The sequence below is a fragment of the Palaemon carinicauda genome, chromosome 11, assembly GCF_036898095.1.
Source record: "Palaemon carinicauda isolate YSFRI2023 chromosome 11, ASM3689809v2, whole genome shotgun sequence".
NCBI classification, from domain to species: domain Eukaryota; kingdom Metazoa; phylum Arthropoda; class Malacostraca; order Decapoda; family Palaemonidae; genus Palaemon; species Palaemon carinicauda.
Window position 1 is genome coordinate 132,437,944 of NC_090735.1, and position 23,708 is coordinate 132,461,651.

The 23,708-nt window shown below is 41.3% G+C and overlaps 2 protein-coding genes across 5 annotated transcripts in view; one reads left to right on the plus strand and one right to left on the minus strand.

Moving 5' to 3' along the window:
* The window catches only part of LOC137650221 (MICAL-like protein 1), a 275,336-nt gene that overhangs the window by 135,022 nt on the left and 116,606 nt on the right, over positions 1–23,708 (plus strand). The gene's annotated exons all lie outside the window — the stretch shown is intronic.
* The window catches only part of MICAL-like (protein), a 75,316-nt gene that overhangs the window by 19,810 nt on the left and 31,798 nt on the right, over positions 1–23,708 (minus strand). For 2 of the 3 annotated variants that reach the window (XM_068383457.1, XM_068383459.1), the window contains 4 exons: positions 20,772–22,441; positions 8,252–8,589; positions 7,901–8,044; positions 3,082–3,442 (listed from right to left, as the gene is read on the minus strand). In XM_068383457.1, coding sequence (XP_068239558.1) covers positions 3,082–3,442; positions 7,901–8,044; positions 8,252–8,589; positions 20,772–22,441 — 2,513 coding nt within the window. The remainder of the gene's footprint in view (positions 1–3,081; positions 3,443–7,900; positions 8,045–8,251; positions 8,590–20,771; positions 22,442–23,708) is intronic. The other variant, XM_068383458.1, reaches the window with a different exon arrangement.

Here is a 23,708-nt window from a genome sequence, read left to right on the forward strand (position 1 = left end):
GTAGGTGAAGAAGATCGCTGGCGGTAAGCGATGGCGAGCAGCATGTGTAGGTGAATGATCGCGTGATAGGGTGCGATGGTGATCAGCATCCGCAAGAGGGCGATCGTTCAGGGTTGTGCGATGAGGAGCAGCATGCGAAGCGGGCAATCGTTCAGGGTTGTGCGATGGCGAGCAGCATGCGCAGGTGAATGATCGCGTGAAAGGGTGCGATGGTGATCAGCATCCGCAAGAGGGCGATCGTTCAGGGTTGTGCGATGAGGAGCAGCATGCGAAGCGGGCAATCGTTCAGGGTTGTGCGATGGCGAGCAGCATGCGCAGGTGAATGATCGCGTGAAAGGGTGCGATGGTGATCAGCATCCGCAAGAGGGCGATCGTTCAGGGTTGTGCGATGAGGAGCAGCATGCGAAGCGGGCAATCGTTCAGGGTTGTGCGATGGCGAGCAGTATGCGCAGGTGAATGATCGCGTGAAAGGGTGCGATGGTGATCAGCATCCGCAAGAGGGCGATCGTTCAGGGTTGTGCGATGAGGAGCAGCATGCGAAGCGGGCAATCGTTCAGGGTTGTGCGATGGCGATCAGCATCCGCAGTTGAGGGTCGCGCGATGGCGATCAGCATCCGCAGTTGAGGGTCGCGCGATGGCGATCAGCATCCGCAGTTGAGGGTCGCGCGATGGCGATCAGCATCCGCAGTTGAGGGTCGCGCGATGGCGATCAGCATCCGCAGTTGAGGGTCGCGCGATGGCGATCAGCATCCGCAGTTGAGGGTCGCGCGATGGCGATCAGCATCCGCAGTTGAGGGTCGCGCGATGGCGATCAGCATCCGCAGTTGAGGGTCGCGCGATGGCGATCAGCATCCGCAGTTGAGGGTCGCGCGATGGCGATCAGCATCTGCAGTTGAGGGTCGCGCGATGGCGATCAGCATCCGCAGTTGAGCTAGTAGCTGGCGAACCATGTTCCTTCAGAAGTGTTGGAGAACGTTGGCGTGCCAGCTGTAACACACGTGGGCGATCCGGAGATCGCTGGCGAGCTGATGATCGCTGACGAGCTGACGATCGCTGACGAGCTGATGATCGCTGACGAGCTGATGATCGCTGACGAGCTGATGATCGCTGACGAGCTGATGATCGCTGACGAGCAGAAGGCTACGCGTGGAAGCCCGCGCAAAGAAGAAGAGTCCTTGACCCCGACCTGAACCTAAGTTCTAGATCGCGAGGGCGAACGTGGGCGCACAGGGCACGTAACAGGAACTGCAGGGAAGATCATCTGAAAGCGCTGACGAACAGGAGAGCGCTGACGAACAGAAGGGCGCGCAGGGAAACCCTGACACGCAAGGGAAGAACCCCCGTGGGGGCAACCCTTTGCCCCGAAGGGATCGTTGTCCGCCGGGAGACTGATGTCCGTCGGAAGACCGCTGTCCGTCGGGAAGACCGTTGTCCGTCGGGAAGACCGTTGCCCGTCGGAAGACGAGATTAGACTGCTGTCCATCTGCACCAAGACGGAAGATCGAGAAAAAGAAGTTGTAGGCTGCAAACGGAGATTCAAAAAGGCGCCTCAAACACCCTTATAGGGAGATGAGAGGCCCTTACGACGAGGCGGACGGAGGGCCTTACGGCGAGGGAGGCCAACAGCAACAGCAACAGAAGAAACCTCCGAAGAGGAGTCTCTATGAGTGTACTCTCTCGCGAACGAAAGAGAAACACTTCGTGGAAGAGACTGGTCAGCCAGTGACCTAAAAGGGGCAATCCTCCGAAGAGGAGCTCCTGCAGTTGCCCAGCCCCTTGAGCGAAACTGCAGGTGCGACCGCTCAGCACCAAGAGCATAGTCGCACGAAAAAAAAGGCAAGAGAAGAACCCCCCAAAAGAGGAAAAGCTCAAGCCTGGACAGGAAAAAACTTCCCTCGGAAGGAAAGTTATCCGCCCAAGGAGGCAAGCCTCCTGACTGTTCTAAAATGAACTGGAGAGCTGTCCGTCGACACGGGAGTACTACCAGTAGAAGGAGACACGCCCCTGACGACAATACAAGGGGGAGGCAGCAACAGCCGAATCCCCAGGACTCAACCAGACAGCTCACACCGTTGCTATATTACAGAAACGAACTAGATCGGTAACTGTAAAAAATAAAACAAATAATATTAGTACACATTCATTCCCCCGGGAAGGCTCCGAAGAGGAATCCCGAGGAAAAGGAACAAGAATTACACAATAGGCACGTGCCCTCACAACCACTTACACTCGCGGAAGGAGAGCTGTAACCAAAACAGAATTATAACAATTATAATTATGTAACTATGTAATTATGTAATTTAAAAATGAATGAACACTAAAGAAAAAAACGAAAACCCCGAAAGGAATCGTTCTACAAGCTGAAAAATTAACAACTACAATTAGATTCATAAACTAATTGAGACAAAATGTACGGCGTAGCAACCCCACCCACACGGGAAGGAAGCTACAAGGGCGTAGTAAAACATAGTAAAAGGGTGAACGACCTCAAGAGAGAGAGAGAGAGAAAGACCGAAGTCAAACTCGATCGCAACCCATAAAATTAGGCCGTGGTGGCCTAACTGCCGAGGCCTCCACGTAGATATCGTACACTACACACACACATCTGAAAAGGAAACTTACTTATTTCTATACTCAAATATATATACAAACATGAAAACATGTTTACATATATATTGAGTAAAAGAAAAGTAAGCGATTAAGTAAAGACAAAACAGACAATGGCTGCCAAGCGAGGACCAAGACAGAGACGTCTGTCACAGTCCGAGCCAAAAGTGAAAGTGAGTATTCACCTGTGTGTGAGGGGGAGGAGGGGTAGCTAGCTACCACTCCCCTACCCCCCCGCTAACTAGCGCGGGGGTAATACACCCTCGTTAAATTCTAATGGCTCGCCATTTCAGCTACGCTAAAAGTAATACCCCTTTGTAAATAGCGTGGTTTGTATTTCGGTTACGGAACAAATCTATTTTAATTCTAGATAATGTAGGAAATTAATTTTGCAGCACTGATATAAATTTCTAATTTAAAAGAATTTTTTTTGTTTGAGGAACTGTTATTCTGTAGATAGAGTTTTATACTTACAAATACATGAGTTCTGTCTGCCTTCTAAACAGCTCATTCTTTTCATTAACAAGTTCAAAGAGCTGCATGATCATATCTTCAACTTCAATACTACTTGGACCACTGTTGATGGTAGCTGCATCCTCTTGAGGATTATTTGAAGTACCTTCTGTGCGCTTACGAATAGAAGTCTCTAACAATACACCCTGCCTTTCCAGTTCTGTCTGCTTGACTTCGATATCATGAAGCTCTTGCTGAACTAGACGCATTGGCATTTTCTTAATTGCTCTTTTCTGTGGTACAGGTCTTGGAGGTGCTGGACCCTTCTTACGTTGCCATTCACCTGCCTCACTTTTACTCATTGAAGGCTTTCGCACCAGACCTGCAAAGTAATAAATATTAAAAATTTTTACTCTTATGTAATCAAATACTGTAAATAAAAAAAAAATATGTGAAGTTTTGATATGCCATGCTTTGTTTTGGCATCAATCTCAAAAGCCTATTACAGTTATATATATATTTTGAATGTATTAATGGTTATTATAACAACAAGTAAGTTTTACTACAGTTTCTAAAGCTTTCACGACTCGCCGTGTCTACAGAAAGCACCAATTAATTTAAAATTCATACAAGATAATTGAGGAATACCCTCTTTCAATCTTGAATTTTTGTGGTACTGTATTCTAAAATTATCTTTAGTAGTTACGACGAAGTTAAGAAAAAAATAAATATATATAGTAAGCTTGAAAGCAGCCAGTTGGAAAAATAAAATTTATCCAAATAACAATCCAATGGATAAACAGTTGTTTGAACATTATCATAAATCTTAAAACCTGTAACAAAAAAGAAAAAAGAAAAAGAAAGATCCTCTCTTATAGATTCAAAAGTAGTATTCCTTATTAATATTGTGAAAGTTAAACTACGCATAAGTGCTTGAAATCAAACCAGTTAAAACAAATGATAACTATAAAGAGATATAAATTCTCCCTTTAATAATCTTCAGAAACTACCCCTTAGAGACTACTGTACAGTATGCAGAATGACGCTAACTTTTCATATTTTGCTGAATGAAAGTAGATTAACAATATTCTCAGTTATCTTTAAAGACAGTGGCAGCTCTGAACCTTTTTACTATTCAAAATAAAATGTGGCACTATAAAATATTTCAATACAACAATTCCCGATATTAGAAATATGGAATGGCTAACCGATTATCTCCAATTTATACAAAAAAAAAAAAATTACGATTTATTATTTTCTTTGATTTGTAGCAAATGCCTATCATAACTAATGATATTACTGTTGATGAAAAAAGTTTACTAGCCAGACCAGCGAATTGAAATTCTATAATCTTGAGGACTGACCCATAAAGAATAGGTTTCAAGACAATATACCATATATTTCCAGGGTTAAAAATCGAGGCAAATTTTATTAAATTAATCTCAATATCTGTAGTATAAAATGAATGCTAAATTACAAAACCATCTGCGTATAGGCTAGCTTTTGCAGCAACATATATCTCCTCAAATATTGGTTATGTAGAAATGTTATTACTAAGGTTATTTTACTTACTGTATCCTCAGAAATTCAAAATAAAATAAATAAAGGCAATTTTGTATCATGTTTTTCCTAAACACGCTACTTAATAAAGAAACCAGTATTTTGTTAATATTTCATTGCGAAATCACAAACGAACACATTTATATATCCGAGTTTTAACTAGTGATAATAACTGCTTTTAGTAAAGATGATATTGGAAATATTTTTCTTACTGTATCCTTAGAAATTAAAAATAAATAAAAGGCAATCCTATACTTTTTTTCCTAAACACACCATCTAAAAGGATAACTGTTGTTTTGTTTACATATTGCCACTCACAAAGCACACATGAATGAACAAATGTATGTATTGACACAGCCAGTACTGTAATAACTAATAATACTAATTGTAAACTGTTCTCTATAATAATTAGTTTTGAAAATTACTTCTCATTTTCATATATGAGCATATCCTCGATAGTGTTACAGTAGTTTGAACCACCTAATGATGTTCACATTTCCTCAGCTGAGCTCTGATAGTAAAAGAGTTTATCTCAACATAAGTCCTCCATTCATCCAGTCAACCTACAAATATCTTTTGTGTCACAAGACATCGTCATCATCTTCTCCTACGCCTATTGACGCAAAGGACCTTGGTTAGATTTTGCCAGTCATCTCCATCTTGAGCTTTTAATTCAATACTTCTCCATAACACCTCCTACTTCACACTTCATAGTCCTCAGTTCTGTAGGCCTGGGTCTTCCAACTCTTCTAGTACCTTGTGAAGCCGAGCTAAATGATGATGGAAAGTCATAAGACAAGAGGTCAAAATTAGCTGGACACAGCATACCTCAAATGAGCAGAGCTATAAATACTCCAAGGGCCATGGTTCATAGTTGAACTATTCTTGGAGACCAACCATGCCTCCAAAGCTGTAGATTCAGAAGGTATACTGTACCACAATCCTGTAAAATGCTTTCTATGACTCTGAATACACTTCTGTTTGCACAACAAAATGAGTGGGACCTTCAGTTGGAGGGCAGTGATATATCTTCCACCTCAACTACTGCTAAAGATGATTCATGGGCACATCCTTTAAGACAATGTGGGGCAAATATCTGCCAATCAGTAGGTAAAGTAGGTGGAAGAAAAACAAGAATAAGAAAAGCAAAAAGATGAGCAGTTATTATTATTATTACTTGCAAAGCTACATCCCTAGTTGGAAAAGCAGGATGCTACAAGCTCTGAGGCTCCAATAGGGAAAATAGCCCAGTGAGGAAAGGAAACAAGGAAATAAGAGAAGTAATTAACAAATAAAATATTTTAAGAACAGTAACATTGAAATACATATTTCATATATAAACTGAAAACTTTAACAAAACAAGAGGAAGAGATATAAGAGGAATAGTATGCCCGAGTATACCCTCACGAAAGAGAACTCTACCCCAAGACAGTGGAAGACATAGTACAGAGGCTATGGGACTACCCAAGACTAGAGAACAATGGTTTGATTTTGTAGTGTCCTTCTCCTAGAAGAGCTGCTTACCATAGCTAAAGAGTCTCTTCCAACCTTAACAAGAGGAGAGTAGTCACTGAACAATTACAGTGTAGTAGTTAACCCCTTGAGAGAAGAATTCTTTGGTAATCTCATTGTTGTCTAGTGTATGAGGACAGAGGAGAATATGTGAAGAATAGGCCAGACTATTTGGTGTACGTGTAGGCAAAGGGAAAATGAACAGTAACCAGAAAGAAGGATCCAATGTAGTACTGTCTGGCCAGCCAAAGGACCCAATAACTCTCCAGTGATAGTATCTCAACAGGTGGCTGGTGCCCTGGCACCATCCAAGATTTCAAAGACCACCTTGCCATACCAATAATCTGGTACATATGGTCTGAGTTGAATAGCAAAATTGAGAAGATAAGACTCCAAATTCAAAGTTTTTTTTTCACGAATACAGACGCTGCTGTGGAGGGGTAAACAGGATGTACCACAAGCATGGCTTGAGGAGCATGCAAGTGAAAAAAAATATTAAGTATGGAGTATGCAGATTGGAAAATGGGCAGTCCTGTTACACCCAGTATACCAGGTACTGAAGATGAGGAGAGGGTAGGAAGGTGAATTAGCAAAGATCTAGAAGTTGACATGGAAACAAAAGACTTGGAAACTGAAGTCCATAGCAAGATGCTTGTCTCAACCAGTAAGAATCTCTTCTAATAGCATGACCATATATAATACATCTCACAGGTGACTAATGGCAAACGGTTCTTTTTGCAACGTAATATGTAACACTAAGATCCATCTGAAGTAAGAATATAAAAACGTGACAGGCGTTAAATAGCATACCTTGATGAGTTTACTGCACAGAGAAGCACAGCTGCAAACAACTTTACATAAAATACTGGGTGCCATACACAGTAACATAACACAAAAGAATAGAGTAAAAGTGGTGCAAAGAAGGAAAGAGAATATACCTTATACTTCTAAGGTAATAAACATCAAAAACATCAATTATGGGTAGCTATACAAGATCAACTGATCAGTAGAAAAAAAAATCTACAAAAATGGTCTAAAGGACATACTCCTACCTAAAATTTTCAAAGAAAATAATAATACGAGGGAAGAGAGCAAATGGTACCGTAGCGAAATGCAATAAAATGGTAACCATCACAGAAGAAATGAAGCAAAAGAGAAAATGAATGCGATCAAGTACTTTGCAAAATCAGCACTAACTAGGAAAAAACTTGTTCGCTAGTAAAACTTGAGCTAAACAAAAAGATAAAAGGTAACCATGGAAATTACTGGAATTATGCAAAATACTTACTAATGGCAAAGTAAGCAGCAGAAAATAACTACTGTACTGTTTTTTACAGGCAGTACCAGTACTGTACTGACTTTGCTTTGAAGTACAGGTACAGTAGTGATAATCAGACTTTACATGATTTTCTATGAAAAAGTGAAAATACCTGTACTGTGTAAAACTTATGAATTCTGATAAGAGTTGTCAACAGCTCTAGACTCAAGGAGGGTAAAGAGGGTAGTTAGTTTAAACCAATATACCAAGAAGGTGCATGACTGAACTATTGCTTATTTTTATTTCTTGTACTTAATTCATTGAGAGTCTGGGGACATTCAAGTCAGTGGATTAGAGCTCTATGAAATTGATAGGTTAACAATTAAACAAGAGGCAATCACTTGAGTACATGACATCACAAAGTTGAATTACAGAAACTACATGAGGACAAAGATACTAAACATGAACTGTACAGTATATAAGCAAATAAGCAACCAAGCAAGCACCAACCTTTGCTACAGGCCAAGTTCATTGCAGCCTGAGGAGCTCGCGCAGGTTTAGGAGGCGGAACACGCTGCTCAGTGGTGCCATTCATCTTGTTCGAGTGATTTTTCATATCCTTCTGCAATTTTCTGCTCAATACCTCATCCTGGCCTGGTGAAGGCCGAGAAGAGAATCAGCTGCATGCTATTTAAAGGCCCCATATACATAATACGCAAAACAAAACAGCAAAGCTAATAGTAAAAGCTAGGCTGACTAACATTTATCAAATTTACATACATTGATTGTACTTTACTAGAATTGGTAACAATAATAAGCAAGGTAATGATGCCACACATAATACACATTTCTAATGCCTACCTCCATCTTCATGATCCTGTGGTCCTTGGCCTTGCGTACTCAGACTGGACAATGACATGGTATCCATGCTTGTTGTATCTGCCGTGGATTCTCCTGAGGAAATACCATCTCTCTTCATGTTAAAAGGTGATGGAGGAGCAGGTGCTCGTCGACCCTTCCTTCTTAGTGCTATAGAGCCACTAGGTGAGGAGGGGGAGGGTTGCCTTTCTTTTCGTAAAGAAGGCGACAACCCTGAATGACTGGATGTTGGTGAAGCTGTAGGTTGAGGGGAACGCTCACGCAAATGTTGAAGAGAGGTGGAATATTTCCTTGCATCTTGGTTTGCATATGAAGGAGTGCTGTGAAGTAATATAAAAACCTCTGTCAGAAAAGTGAAAAGACAACTTAATTTAGTTTACCCTTTAATTAAAGAAACTAACAACCAGGTGAATGGCTACATTTTAACATATAAAAAATGTCAGGCAATGAAATAAAATTGAAACTAGCTCTTACTCTCATTAATGCTACTAGTCATAAAGGGACAGTTAATTTACATTATCATTAAAGAAGTTAGTTTCTTTATCATTGATTATATTATTGTGAGTTATTGATTAATGATTACTAATTTATTTTTAAATTGTGCATAATAATTTTGCCCATATTTCACAATGGGTCAAAATTTCCCGGGCTTGATTCCCGCCTTACTGTGTGGTTGGCGTCCCCTTCACTTACTAACATAGATGGCATTCAGAATCAACGTCCAGAAGCTACTTTGAGTTTAATCCTTTATATTCCAGTGAACGACAACGACAAACAATACCTTACCTAATTCACATCACTTCCTGTGCCTTCATGAAGACATCAAACTATCTGAGTTTCTTATATAAGATAATTTGCATGTTTGGCAAAATATATATGGGTAGTTATACTGTATAGGAATGCTAGGTTATTTACTGTCTCTGTGTTAAGTGAATACCAGCGAGAATTAAGATACACATGAGTTAATTTCTTCAAATTGGAATTTAATAACAGTACCTAAAATTCTTACAGTTGTTGTTTTCTTTAGAGAGATAATTATGAACTGTGGATCACATTTTTTTTTTTTGGGGGGGGAGCAATCGGAGATTATGATTTCACCACACTACTAATACAGTACAGGTTGTTCAAAAAGTGTATCTGCAGAGAACATACAAAGCCCCATGCAAAAGTTAGTTGTCGTTTAAAGTACTTACTGCGAAGAGACATTTTAACATCCTGTACTTTCCCTACTATTAAAATGAAACAAAATTGTAAAAAAAACGTATGCAAGAATACTTTATTTTTAAATGATTAAGTGAATAAATGAAAGATAATGTATATATCCATGCATAAAAAGACCTCTAGATTAGACTAAGGGAAAAATAAGGGTAAATTTTAATTAATTTATCTCATATCTATGGTGTAAGACCACTGCTAAATTATGAAACCATTTGTGTCGGCCTACTGCTAGGTTTTGGTTACATAAAGATGTTATTACAAATTTTATTTTACAGTGCTTAACATATGCTTAGAAATTAAAAATTAAATTAAATAAATGAGATTTTATATCATGCTTTCCTTAAATACAATGCCCAAAATAGAAACCTTTTTGTTTGTTTGTTTCATCACCAGCTCACTGAGTAGCCACTTTGACCTTCATCTAGGGCTTGCAAGGTGGATGAATCAGAGATTATAACTTCAGGAGTTAAGTTTACATACAGGTCCTCAGGTTACAATGGTCTTAAATTATGATGATTCACTGTTACAAGGGCTCCTATATGGTATTTAAAAAAAATCAGCATAACTCAGTTTCAAGTAATGATGTTTGGTTTGTTAATACAATGAACTATCGGCCAACACAGAACAGATAACACCGTCGCCTGGTTGCATAGTAGTGTGTTACACATCACTTTAGCATCAATTCATCATCTTAGCTCAAGATATGTATTTGGGATTTCAGTATTGCTCTTTTTTTGTGCCTTTTCCTGCTCTGCATCATGTCTGGAAAGCGTAAGGGAGAGACTTCTGATGGCAAGGCATCCAAGAGGAGGAAAGCCATAACAATGGAAAATAAAGTTGACAGTGAACAAAATTAAAAAAAACAGGAGACTGCTACGAACATAGGCTGTGCGTTAGGCCTTCGTCATTCTACAGTTGTGAATTATCATCAAGGATAAACATTGCATCCTTGAGCATGTGAAAGGATCTGCCCCTATGCAGTCCACCATTATTACGAAACAACACAGTAGTCTTATGATTAAGATGGAGAGATTATTATTGCTCTGGTTGGATGACCAGAATCAGCAGCATGTCCCAGTGAGCCTTATAGTGCTTCAGGAGAACCCTAAGTGTTTGTTTGAGACCCTGAGAAGATAAAAGAGAGAAGGGAGTGAAAGTGAGGAGTTTGTGGCCAGTAAGGGGTGGTTCTAGCACAAACTCGTTCAAAGCAGAGGCTGATTACCAGTCTCCAGCCTCCAAATCAACTCTTCCACTAGGAATAGTAGACTTTAGAAGCCTGCAAACCATTCTAGGACCACTTTTTGAGTGTCCTTTTCTATCATCCTTTGTACTTCTGCCTAAAGAATCAGATCTTTCTGTGAATTTGTATGACAACTTCATTGCTGGAGTCTGAGTGAGATGAGGATGAGAGCCAGGTCTACATCCCCTTCGGGCTGGCTAAAACTAGGACGAAGGGGTTGTGCCGAATCTGTAGCTCTTCTGACAACCAAAGGCCTGTTAGTCTAGATGCTCTAGATTTCTGAGCCATAGGGATCTTCTTGAAGGCAAACTTCAAGGGAGTCCTAGCCTTATTCCTTGGAGTTGGTCCTGCTGTTCCAGACATGTTAAACATGACTTTAAATTGGAAAAGTAAATCCCTGCTGGATTTTCTCCACTTTTCCACCATTTCATCCACTTATTTGTGTGGAAAAAGAGCTGGACTCTGATTAATCGGGGTGTTCCTCAAAGCCAGAGCCTTCTGTCGACCAATTTGGAAGCTACAGAATCTCTCAGTTTAAGGGCCCAGTTGATCCACTGGTTGACCGTTTGGCAAGCAAGAAACGTGACCACCTTCGCTCCGGACAGAACTAGGTCAGTAAACTGTGTTTTCTTCTCAGGTTTAGACAGATCCTGAGAGGAAGTGAAGACTACTATTCCTGGCCAGTTGTTTAGCCACAATGTTGCCTGGAGACTAGCCATTCCTGTAACCTCCATATTTGCAGTATGATCTGCGCTCTTGTTGGCCATACCATCAGGCTGTTAACCTGGCTAATCTAGGCCAACATCCCTAAAAAGCCCGATTTGGACTCTGGGGTCTTAGCCTCCGGGGGTGGGGTTCCTGCGGCGGGAGCAGCATTGTCGTGTGTGTCTAATGGCTCCTCACCCCTTGGCAGAGGGGTCATCTCAATCCAAGTAAGGTTAGCAAGTTCTAGAAGTATCCCTCTTTGGACCTAGTACAGAGCCTGGATGATACTCTTCAGATTCTTCGTCAATGGGGCCATAACTTGCCAGCCTTGAGGGCCCATATGTTCTTGTGCTAGCCTTGGGTGACAAAGCCAACACTTATACCTCTAAAGCACTAGCCGTTCATGTTGGGAAAGCCTACAGACTGAAGAATTCTTAGGCTGCTTGACACCTGATGATGACGATTTGGGCAACTGAGTCCTATGAGAGCAACCATTGTGTTCTAGGAGCTTCTCTTTCTCTATGTTGGATTTCATATCCTTGAGTTCATGCCTTATTTGAGAATAAGGACGTCCCTTAACAGAGGTTTCCTAGTTATATACCACATCATGTCAGGACAATCGGTGCTCGAACGGGTGTATCAAATAGGTGAGCGCATTTTACTGAGGGAGTGCCTATGTGCAGATGCAACTTCATAAAGAGAATAATGTGAACAATCCAGACTTTTCTGCCATCAAAGAACCTATGTCCACAGGTGAGCGCAATTGAACACAAGAACTTTCCTTAGGGGGGAGAGGAACCAAAGAAAAGAGCATGCATGCAATCAAGAGAGCGTGCATACGTACGACTAGGAAAATACTTTTGATCACTAAGGATTTCTGGGAGTGCATGGAGCGTGTGTGCAAAAGGAAGCGCTGTCAAAGGAGAGCGTTCATGCTTGCGATTACATGAAGGCCCAGTGACTGGTGAATCATAGGAATGCACTTTACCCAAAGGTTGCACATTAAAATGAGACTGAATCCACAGTAGAACGTATGTGCATACGTAAACTAATGAATGAGCACTAACAGGGAAGCTCTAGCCAACAGGAAATTCTTGGAAATTCTTCTACTTCAAAAGAATTTGTTCTAAATGGGGATCGCGATTGAACAATAGCGCATCAGGAGTAAAGTACATTTGAGTGCAGACAGATGCGACATCAAGATCCAATGAATAAGTCCCACATGGGGGGTGAGCCCAAGTGGGGGTAGAAGATAATGCAATTACAGGTGAAACCACTTGCACATGAATAGATAGGCGCGCTGAGCATGTGAATGCTCACTAAGTGGGGGAGTATGTGGCATCAGTGGCACGCACACTAGCAAGTAAGTGCTTAACATCAGCAGTGTGCGCACTAATTGAAAAATGCGTAAACTCCAAAGAACATGTGATCACCATCAAGAGAAAATTCAAAGTCTGAAAATTGCATGCTAAATGTGGAGCAAGCATGTTTACAGGTGAACGAGCACATAAACAGGTGCGCACTCTTGTAGGGGAGTGCACGTGAATAAGTGATGGCTCATAAGTATGAGACCATCTTATCTCAGGATTCTTGCCATATTTCTCTCTGTAGAGAGAAGATTTTGTTTTCTGCATATGTAAAACTATGCCTTGTTAGTGGGAGTGTGTGTATCCCTGGGAAAGCAAACGATATTCTTGCCATATTTCCAAGAGGTTGGCAAACTGTGCGCGAGTAAGTAAGGGGGAACTCCTATAGGAGCTTGAATGTGCATATGAACAAGTGAGGTGGTGCTCCTACAGAAGCGGGCTGATGGGCATGCGTGTTAATAGGCAAGGGGGCACTACATAGGAGCGTTCGCAAACAGATGAGGTGGCGCTCCTGTAGGAGCGCACTAATGCCACATATGTTGTGTGCAATTAGTACGCCTATATCTAGTTACATTATATTATCTTCTCCTTGAGTCATTTTATTCTTTTTCTTCGGTGAAGGAATCACTGGGACTCTTGGGCAACACCGTCTCTCCCATGGGGAGAAAAAATAGGAATCACATTCAGTATATGCAACTCCTATTGATCGGTCTTATACGGCTATTTCATCCCTAAAGGAGAAAAGAAGGGAGGACCCCTTTCATTCCGACTGGCGGTATGAAAAGATGAAGGAGCAACTTGAATTTCTTCTATTGACACTAGTATAAAAAAAATTTAACTGCCAGTTTGTGGAACCAGGAATATGTCTGTACTCTCTAGCAGCTGAAAAAGTGGCTACTCAGTAACCACCAACACCTCATTATACATTTTAACAGCTGGGTTCTAGCTTCGCTGAAATCGTACGCCTATTAAAGGACACGAGTTTGTATCTGTATAAGAACAAATAAAGTTTTCCACATAATAACCTGATTATGTGCAAAATTAGCTAGTGAGCACACAAAAAGTGGCCCTTAATTGTACCAATTGACAGAATGTAGTTTGTGAAAATATAACGAAGTTTCAAACAGAAGACAATACATAATTTGCAGTATACTCAATATCAATTCTAATATGTTATTTTTATTAGTAAAATAAATTTTTGAATATACTTACCCGATAATCATGTAGCTGTCAACTCCGTTGCCCGACAGAATTCTATGGAGGGATACGCCAGCTATCACAATACTAGAAGGGGGTGTACTTACCAGCGCCACCTGTGGCCAGGTACTCAAGTACTTCTTGTTGACACCTCCTCAATTATTCCTCGGTCCACTGGTTCTCTATGGGGAGGAAGGGAGGGTCGATTAAATCATGATTATCGGGTAAGTATATTCAAAAATTTATTTTACTAATAAAAATAACATTTTTCAATATTAAACTTACCCGATAATCATGTAGCTGATTCACACCCAGGGGGGTGGGTGAAAACCAGTGTACAAGATTAAAGGATAGCTAAGTATCCCGTATTTCATATAATCAGTTATCCACAATAACAATGAAATAATAAGTACCTGGTAAGGAAGTCGACTTGAACCGTTACTCTGCCTTTAATAAGATCGTCTTCCTTACTGAGCGCAGCGTTCCTCTTGGGAGGCTGAATCAACTCAAAGGTGCTAAAGTATACAGGGCTGCAACCCATACTAAAGGACCTCATCACAACCTTTAACCTCGGCGCTTCTCAAGAAAGAATTGACCACCCGCCAAATCAACAAGGATGTGGAAGGCTTCTTAGCCGACCGTACAACCCATAAAAAGTATTCAAGAGAAAGGTTAAAAGGTTATGGGATTATGGGAATGTAGTGGCTGAGCCCTCGCCTACTACTGCATTCGTTGCTATGAATGGTCCCAGGGTGTAGCAGTACTCGTAAAGAGACTGGACATCTTTGAGATAGAATGATGCGAACACTGACTTGCTTCTCCAATAGGTTGCATCCATAACACTCTGCAGAGAATGGCTCTGTTTGAAGGCCACTGAAGTAGCCACAGCTCCCACTTCATGTGTCCTTACCTACAGCAAAGCAAGGTCTTCTTCCTTCAGATGAGAATGTGTTTCTCTAATCAGAAGCCTGAATAGTAAGAAACTGAGTTCTTAGAACTTGGAAAAGAAGGTTTCTTGATAGCACACTATAAGGCTTCTGATTGTCCTTGTAAAGGTTAAGACCTTTTTAGATAGTACCTAAGAGCTCTAACTGGGCAAAGTACTCTCTTCAGACCATTCCCCACCAAGTTGGACAGGCTTGGGATCTCGAACGACTTAGGCCAAGGACGTGAAGGAAGCTCGTTTAGCAAAAACCGAGCTGCAAGGAACATGTAGCCGTTTCAGATGTGAAAACAATGATCCTGCTGAAGGCGTGGATCTCACTTACTCTTTTAGCTGTTGTCAAGCACACGAGGAAAAGAGTTTTTAATGTGAGGTCCTAAAAAGAGGCTGATTGGAGAGGTTCAAATCTTGATGACATAAGGAACCTTAGGACCACGTCTAGATTCCAGCCTGGAGTGGACAACCGACGTTCCTTTGAGGTCTCAAAAGACCTAGGGAGGTCCTGTAGATCTTTGTTGGTGGAAAGATCCAAGCCTCTGTGGCGGAAAACCGCTGCCAACATACTTCTGAAACCCTTGATCGTAGGAGCTGAAAGGGATCTTACTTTCCTTAGATATAACAGGAAGTCAGCAATCTGGGTTACAGTGGTACTGGTTGAGGAAACTGCATTGGTCTTGTACCAGCTACGGAAGACTTCCCCTATAGACTGATAGATACTGAGAGTGGATGTTCTCCTTGCTTTGGCAATCGCTCTGGCTGCTTCCTTCGAAAAGCCCCTAGCTCTTGAGAGTCTTTCGAAAGTCTGAAGGCAGTCAGACGAAGAGCGTGGAGGATTGGTGTACCTTCTTTACGTGAGGTAGACTTAGAAGGTTCACTCCTAGAGGAAGAGTCCTGGGAATGTCGACCAGCCATTGCAGTACCTCTAAGAACCATTCTCTCGCGGGCCAGAGCGGAGCCAACCAACGTCAGCCGTGTCCCTTTGTGAGAGGAGAACTTCTGAAGTACCCTGTTGACAATCTTGAACGGCGGGAATGCATACAGGTCGAGATGGAACCAATCCAGCAGAAAAGCATCCACGTGAACTGCTGCTGGGTCTGGAATCGGAGAACAATACAACAGGAGTCTCTAGGTTATCGAGGTAGTGAACAGATCTATGGTTGGCTGACCCCACAGGGCCCAAAGTCTGCTGCAAACATTCTTGAGAAGGGTCCACTCTGTGGGGATGACCTGACCCTTCCGTCTGAGGTGATCTGCCATGACATTCATACCGCCCTGAATGAACCTCGTTACCAGTAAGCTTTCGATCTTTAGACCAGATGAGTAGGTCCCTTGCGATCTAGAACAACTTCCACGAAAGAGTCCCTCCCTGCTTGAAGATATAAGCCAGGGCTGTGGTGTTGTCAGAGTCCACCTCCACCACTTTGTTAAGCTGGAGGGACTTGAAGTTTATCAAGGCCAGAATAACCGCCAACAACTCCTTGCAATTGATGTGAAGTGTCCTTTGCTCCTGATTCCAAGTTCCCGAGCATTCTTGTCCGTCCAAAGTCGCACCCCAGCCCGTGTCTGATGCGTCCGAGAGGAGACGGCGGTTGTGTTTCTGAACAGCCAAAGGTAGACTTCCTTGAGAAGAAAGCTGTTCTTACACCACGCGAGAGAAGACCTCCTCTCTTCGGAAACAGGACTGAGACCGTCTCTAGCGTCATGTCCTTTATCCAGTGAGCAGCTAGATGATACTGAAGGGGGGGGAGGTGGAGTCTCCCTAACACGATGAACAGGGCCAGCGATGAAAGTGTCCCTGTTAGACTCATCCACTACCTGACTGAGCATCGGTTCCTTCTCAGCATGCTCTGGATGCATTCTAGGGCTTGGAAGATCCTTGGGGCCGACGGAAAAGTCCGAAAAGCTCGACTCTGAAGATCCATACCCAAGGAGACAATGGTCTGGGATGGGACGAGCTGAGACTCCTCAAAATTGACCAGGAGGCCCAGTTCCTTGGTCAGATCCATAGTCCATTTGAAAATCTCCAGACAGCGACGACTTGTGGGAGCTCTTAAAAGCCAGTCGTCTGACGGAGCCGGACACAAGATCATGGTACTGCTGCACAGTCTGTGAACTGTCAATCATGGGCAAGCGAGGAAGTACAGTGACAACCCGAATCTGTCTAGACTGTCTGGGTCGTACAGACAAACTCCTTATCGGGTTGCTGAGGTTGCCGCACTGCGTCACAACAAGTCACTTCTGTTGGTTGTTGAACGTCTTCCCCGTGACACATTGACTCTGTAAACAAAAAAATCCTCTAACAAGGACTAAGCTTGGACTGCATGTCTTGTAACACAGCTCAAGGTCTATGGGAGCAGGTGTGGTAACAGACGGGATTAGCGACTGAAGTGGAACCATTACCTTCCCTGGAAGCATGTTATGCTTAAATAAAAGTCCATAGGAGGCTATGCAGCTAAAGGCTCCCTCCAAATGACAGAGTCCTCAAGGGAATATCAGAAGGAGGGAGAAAAGAACTTTCTCATCTACAGGGACCATATCCTAGAAAAGCTAAGTTCTCTCAGTGAGGGTTCACTGGTGCAAAAGCAGCAGACTAGAAGGCAACGTTATGAAACTGCTTGACAGTCTAGTGAGTTGGCAACAACCAAAGATGTGTGACTGAGAAGCATGCGGTAAGGTATGCAGAGCATGTTGTATGCAGAGTATGCTGTATGCAGAGCATGTTGTATGCAGAGCATGCTGAATGCAGAGCATGCTGTATGCAGAGCATGTTGTATGCAGAGCATGCTGAATGCAGAGCATGCTGTGTGCAGAGCATGTTGTATGCAGAGCATGCTGTATGCAGAGCATGCTGTATGTAGAGCATGTTGTATGCAGAGCATGCTGAATGCAGAGCATGCTGTATGCAGAGCATGTAGTATGCAGAGCATGCTGTGAGCAGAGCATGTAAGGTAAGCAGAGCGTGTGCATGGCGTTTAACATTTCTCAGAAATTCCATGACCAGTGCTAGAGTGCTTTATGCATGCTTGCATGGGGTTTAATATCAACATAATATATACCTTACATTCATAACTCATGATTCATATTTTTGCCATATTTTGCGATATTGTTAAAAATATATTGCCAGGAATACAAATATATTTTTATAAGTAATACAAATAACCTCCATTATCATAGGTTTGAAAATGGAGGTAAGGTATGCTGAACAGCAGAGTCAGAACGAGCTGGAACAACAATAGTTGTGGTTTCCTCTTCAAGACTCTGTTGAGGGAACACCTGAGGCTCAGTCTGCAAAGGCTGATCAGCAGAAGGTAGGCTCATGGGTGGAGGAGGCTGACTCCTGGCATGAGTGGCTGAACTCAAGGGTTGCGCTTGCTGAGTGGTTGGCGGATGCGCAGTAGCAAGTTCCTGAGGAACGAGTTGAGGTTCCTGCGGTGTGAGCTGAGAGCGAAAAGGTAGTGGCTGCGCAGAACGCAGTAAAAATCTCGCAAGTTGAGGCTCCTGAGGCGCAAGGCTAAGGTGTTGAGGTGCTTGCCTTGAGGAGGGTTGAGCTCGCTGCAGCGAGAGCTGAGGAGACTGACTCATGGACGGGAGAGGTTGTTGTACCTCAACCGAGTGTTGCATCACTGGTGGAGCAGCAAGTGGAGGCGGAGGAAGAGAGGTATAATCCTCCTGATCCCATTGTAAAAGTTGCCTTAAGGAAGGCGGAGGCTGAACACCACTGGGAACAGCAAACTCAGAACGTGGCTCAACATCGTACGCCTGGCAGGTGGAACTGCGATCAGGCGGAGCGAGCGCAGGCGGAGGGAGTGTAGGCGGAGGCGGAGGCGCAACACTCTCAGCCCGACACTCACGCATCAAGTCCGAAAGCAGTGCTTGCATGGACTGTAGTAGAGTCTACTTGGGGTCGGCAGAAACTACAGTAGGCTGAGGTAAAGCCTTAACAGTCGAGCTCTGTTGTGGCAGAACCTTACTCCTCTTAGGCGGAGTGCATTCAACTGATGACTGAGGAGAGTCAGAGCTAACCCAATGACTGCATCCGGGTTGTTGAACTCTAACTTCGTACGTCTGGCATAGGTCTGGACTTTACGTTTAAGAGGTCTTGAGACCTGAGACCAGCGTTTTCTCCCCTAAATTTCTTCTGCAGACGAGCAAAATAAGGGCTCAATCGTCTGCGGGTGGGAGTGACGGTCTCGGTAAGACACGCCCACAACCACCGAGGATACTTCTGTGCGCCGATCAAGGCCTGCTGAACCCTTCTGCCCTTCGACATTGCTTCTCCCCTGGGCTTGGGAGCTTGCAAGAGGTCCCGGACTGGGAGGACGACTGGCGCGCACAGAAGTACCCTCAGGCACAACACTGAACTTTGCGCTAATCACTTATCACTTTGATTTTCTGTTTGCACTTATTTCACTGAACTCGAAACTTTAAGTGGTTTGTACCTGAAACACGCAATTCTATCCTTTCTCAAAAGTTAGTAATTGCGAAAACAGAATTACAATGTAACAGAAAAATCTAATGAAAGATAAATAATTCAGTGGCTGGAAAGAGACTAAACACTAGATCACTCTAGAAACGTTTACCTTCTTCCCCTAAAGAGACTAGGGAGAAGAGTAAAAACGATAACAACGTTATTCGTACGCCTGGCAGGCTTGAATGAAACGTTTATTCTCCTCTTTCTCCCTCCGTCTCTATCTCTCTCTCTCTCTCTCTCTCTCTTGACTTAGAACCTGAGAGAAGAGCCCAATCATATATATCGTTAAAACATATTATTGTTAAAGGAAAAAACTGAAATATTTCCCAAAATGAAAAGTTCCTTTATTAGGATCAAAACCATTAAGTTAAGAAAGAATGAACAAAACGCTAGACACGGTTACTCTTACTGCAACGTGAAACCGTGAAAACTCTTTCTCTATCGTAACGATAGAGTGCAAGTTGAACGTTCTGAACGTCAACAACTGCAGAGACAAAACAAAACGTTAGTTCAACTTTGAAAACAGTACTAGACTATCAAAGAAATTCTTTCAAAGACATTAAAATAGCATAATATGTTAACAGGTAAAACCGAAATGACGGGCTCAATGTTAATTAACTTCGGTACCAAGAAAAGACCGCCTACTATTAGGAAGGTCGAATATAAACAAATATAAAAATTAATTTTAATAAGTTTATAATAAAAGGAAGTTAATCGAAGAGGCCTATAAGAGGCGGAGAGATATAAAATAAATCTATAACTTTTGTTACAAAATTAAGAAAGAGAGTCTATACTCTCTTAGACACCAACACTTCCGTCTAAGGGAAGGGTCGGCCATTGAAAGGTGAAAGAGAGTTCATACTCTCTTCGACACCATAATTAATCAAATTAATTCCAAAAGCTAACTAAGCTAATATAGAAGTTTCCAGTAAAGCGACAGCCGAAATCAAAGAGAAATACTTCACCAAAGTCGTGAAAATACTCCAAGAACATAAGCGTATCCCAGAACGTCTTGCCGGAAGCACGACAGAGGAATAATTGAGGAGGTGTCAACAAGAAGTACTTGAGTACCTGGCCACAGGTGGCGCTGGTAAGTACACCCCCTTCTAGTATTGTGATAGCTGGCGTATCCCTCCATAGAATTCTGTCGGGCAACGGAGTTGACAGCTACATGATTATCGGGTAAGTTTAATATTGAAAACAAGTAATTTCTATGACTGAATATGCAACAAATATCAAATTAAAACATTCTCATCTAAAGCCCTTCTTAATTATGAAAACCATGCATAAAAGAATGTTTGTTACCTATACTAGTTATATATAAAATTTTAAAATATAGTGTACTACAAAAAGATAATCACCTGTTTCTTGCAAGGGTTGGTGGTGGTGGTCTTGGAGGTTTAACTTTGTGCTTACTTGGAGTGGAATCAGGACTCTCTAATTGTTCCTCATCATCACTCCAGAATGGGTTTAGATTTTCCTTCTTAATTTCACTTTTGTTGTCGATTTCTTCATCTCTTTCTTCTTCATCTTCATCACTTTCAAAAGGATTCAAATTGGCCTTAATAAGCTTCTTGCCCATTACTTCATCTTTCTTTGCTTCAATTTTGGACTTGTCAATTTCTACAGATTCACTGATGCTCACAGCACCTTCATCTTCATCATCACTTCCAAATGGATTAAGTTCTTCAGGATACTGAATAGACCGCAATGAGGGCGAGGATAATTCAGCTCCACTGTCTTGGGATAAGGAAGCTACATTTACATCAGCATCATTACTTTCACATACTTGAGATTTATGATCATCCAACTGAGATTCATCTTCTTCAACATCAAAAGGATTACATTCGCTGTCCGATCCCTTGCTGATCTCATTATTGGAGGGAACTTCTAATTTTCTGGTTTCTTCGGGGGAAGCCTTATCTTTACTTTCTTTGGTAATAGAAATAGATGGTGTACTCGATACAAATGTCAAATCTTTCTGTGTACTCTCATCTATACTTTCTTCTTGTGGTATTTTCACATCAGGTATTGAAACTTTATCAATTTTATCTAAATCATCAACAGTTTCTGCTATTTTATCTCTTTCATGCTCTTTGACTATCTCTATATTATCTTCTTTAGTTGCATATAATTTTGTGTCAGTTGTAAACTGATGGCTGGTAACATCTCTTTCATACTTCTTTGATAAATCATTTTCTTTATGTTCTGGTTTACTATATATATTATTTTTTAAATTACTAGTTTCATTAGTTTTATTACTTATTTCTCTAAACATTTTTAAACGTTGTGCAACAATGGAAGAAGAACCAGGACTACTGTCTGGCATGGGGGTATTATTTTTGTCTTGCCCTGTGTCAAGGGTTAGTTTATCAGGTGGGTCTGTTATCAAACCTTTGGCATCATCACAATGGTCTAATCCAGAGTCACTGGCTTTGGGAAGTATTGCGTCTTTTCCCTGTGATCCAAATAAAGCAGGGGAAATTTGCGAAAATTTTGGTATTTCTTTCTTTAATGCATTTTCTGAGTCTTTGTGCTTATCCAAACTATTTTCAGGGCTTTCACCCTCTAAGGTTTTTGAAAGAAAAACTGTTCTTGGTTTCGGTGGTCCAGGGGTAACATTTGGGGAATGTAATGTAGTGTCACCAATTTGCTTTTTATCTTCAAGCACTAATTCTACAGTATTACTATATCCATCACTTTCATTATCAGAATCTTCACTGTCATATTCTGATTCAGAGTCGGAGGTGGACATTCGTCGTGAGAGTTTAGGTGAAGTGTCATTAATAATACTATTTTTAACTTCAGGAGAAATATCCATTTCTTCATCAGGACAAGTTTCACAACAAAACTGTCCTTTTTCAGTTTCATAGTAGCTTGCCAAGGTCAACTGAGTGGAGCATCTAGCACAACGGAAACATGTTCGATGCATAAGTTGACCTGGGGAACCTACTAGCAGCCGCTCAGCAAGAAAAACTGGATTACTGCATCTTACACACACCTCACGACGTAATCGGCCACCTACCAACATCTGAAAAATAAGGAATGTTAGTATCCACAAGTCTCTTAAAATTTCAAAGCTATTAGTTTCCATTACCCTTACTCAACCTTTCACAACCAAGAGAACACCAAAATTATAGCAATGGAGCCAACATAGTAACATATTTAACAGCTGTCTACACTTGAGTTCTATGAAAAATTTAAGCTGTAATTGATACAAAAATATCTTTTGGTCCATTATGGAGTTGAAATCATTCAAACTAGTATCTCATTCAACTAAAACAATTCAGTTTAAAGTATTTATGTAAAATTATCGGTGTTTTATCAGAAAACAAAACTCTGAAAAGTGAACTTAATTTATAACAAATTCAAATTCTAAATCTTTCTTGGTGATACCTTAAAAGCTGTACTAATATTTCAGTGGAGGTAGCTATAACAGAAATTATCGAGTTCAATACCAATAGGAATTTAAAAATAACTTTCCAAGAAAACATCCTTTTTGATGAATAAAGTCTAAGTTTTTGCATAAACCCATGTACTAAACTGCTGTAAATTGTATGTATCTAAAGATAATACATATACATACAGTAAATCTTGACTGCAACAAAGATATTACTATATTTAGGATTAATCTAGCATTGAATGTACAATCTGCTTCAGATCAAATTAAAGCTTTAGGTACAGGAGACATGCTAGTTGTTGTAACCATTATAATACCAGAGGTAGTGAAAAACAAATACTGTAGTCTTTTTATCTGCATCTAGTAATTAAGGGGTATCACCAATTCAAAAACTCAAATATATTAAAAAAGATTCAATGGAAAAAAAATGATTTGCAAAACATGCACTTCATACAGTAATAATTTGCTGCTTTTAATATAAGATTATTCCAATCGTATATGATGATTAAAATTTCATCAACTACTAAACTCAAATGACCAATGCATTACAAAGGTCACTGAAAATATTTTTGTCTAGTAGACTACATTTTCATTTAGTCTGTAAGACCTTTATATGCTCAGTATTTAATAAGTTCTTTATTGATAATACTTATGTTAAAACATCATCATTTTGTTCTCAGGTGGTCCTAGTAAAGAAGCAGTTACATGAGTGGCAAATATCACTCTTAATATCATAGGCAAAACCCCAATCCAAGACAGAAGTTAACTCCAAGACAAATTTAAAATTGGTTGAAACTTGTCGGTTATTACCATCATTATTATAAGGTATTTAAATCAGACAATAGTCATTTTTTCTTGAATCACGGGGCTGCCTTAAATGGTTAGCTTTTACACGAGA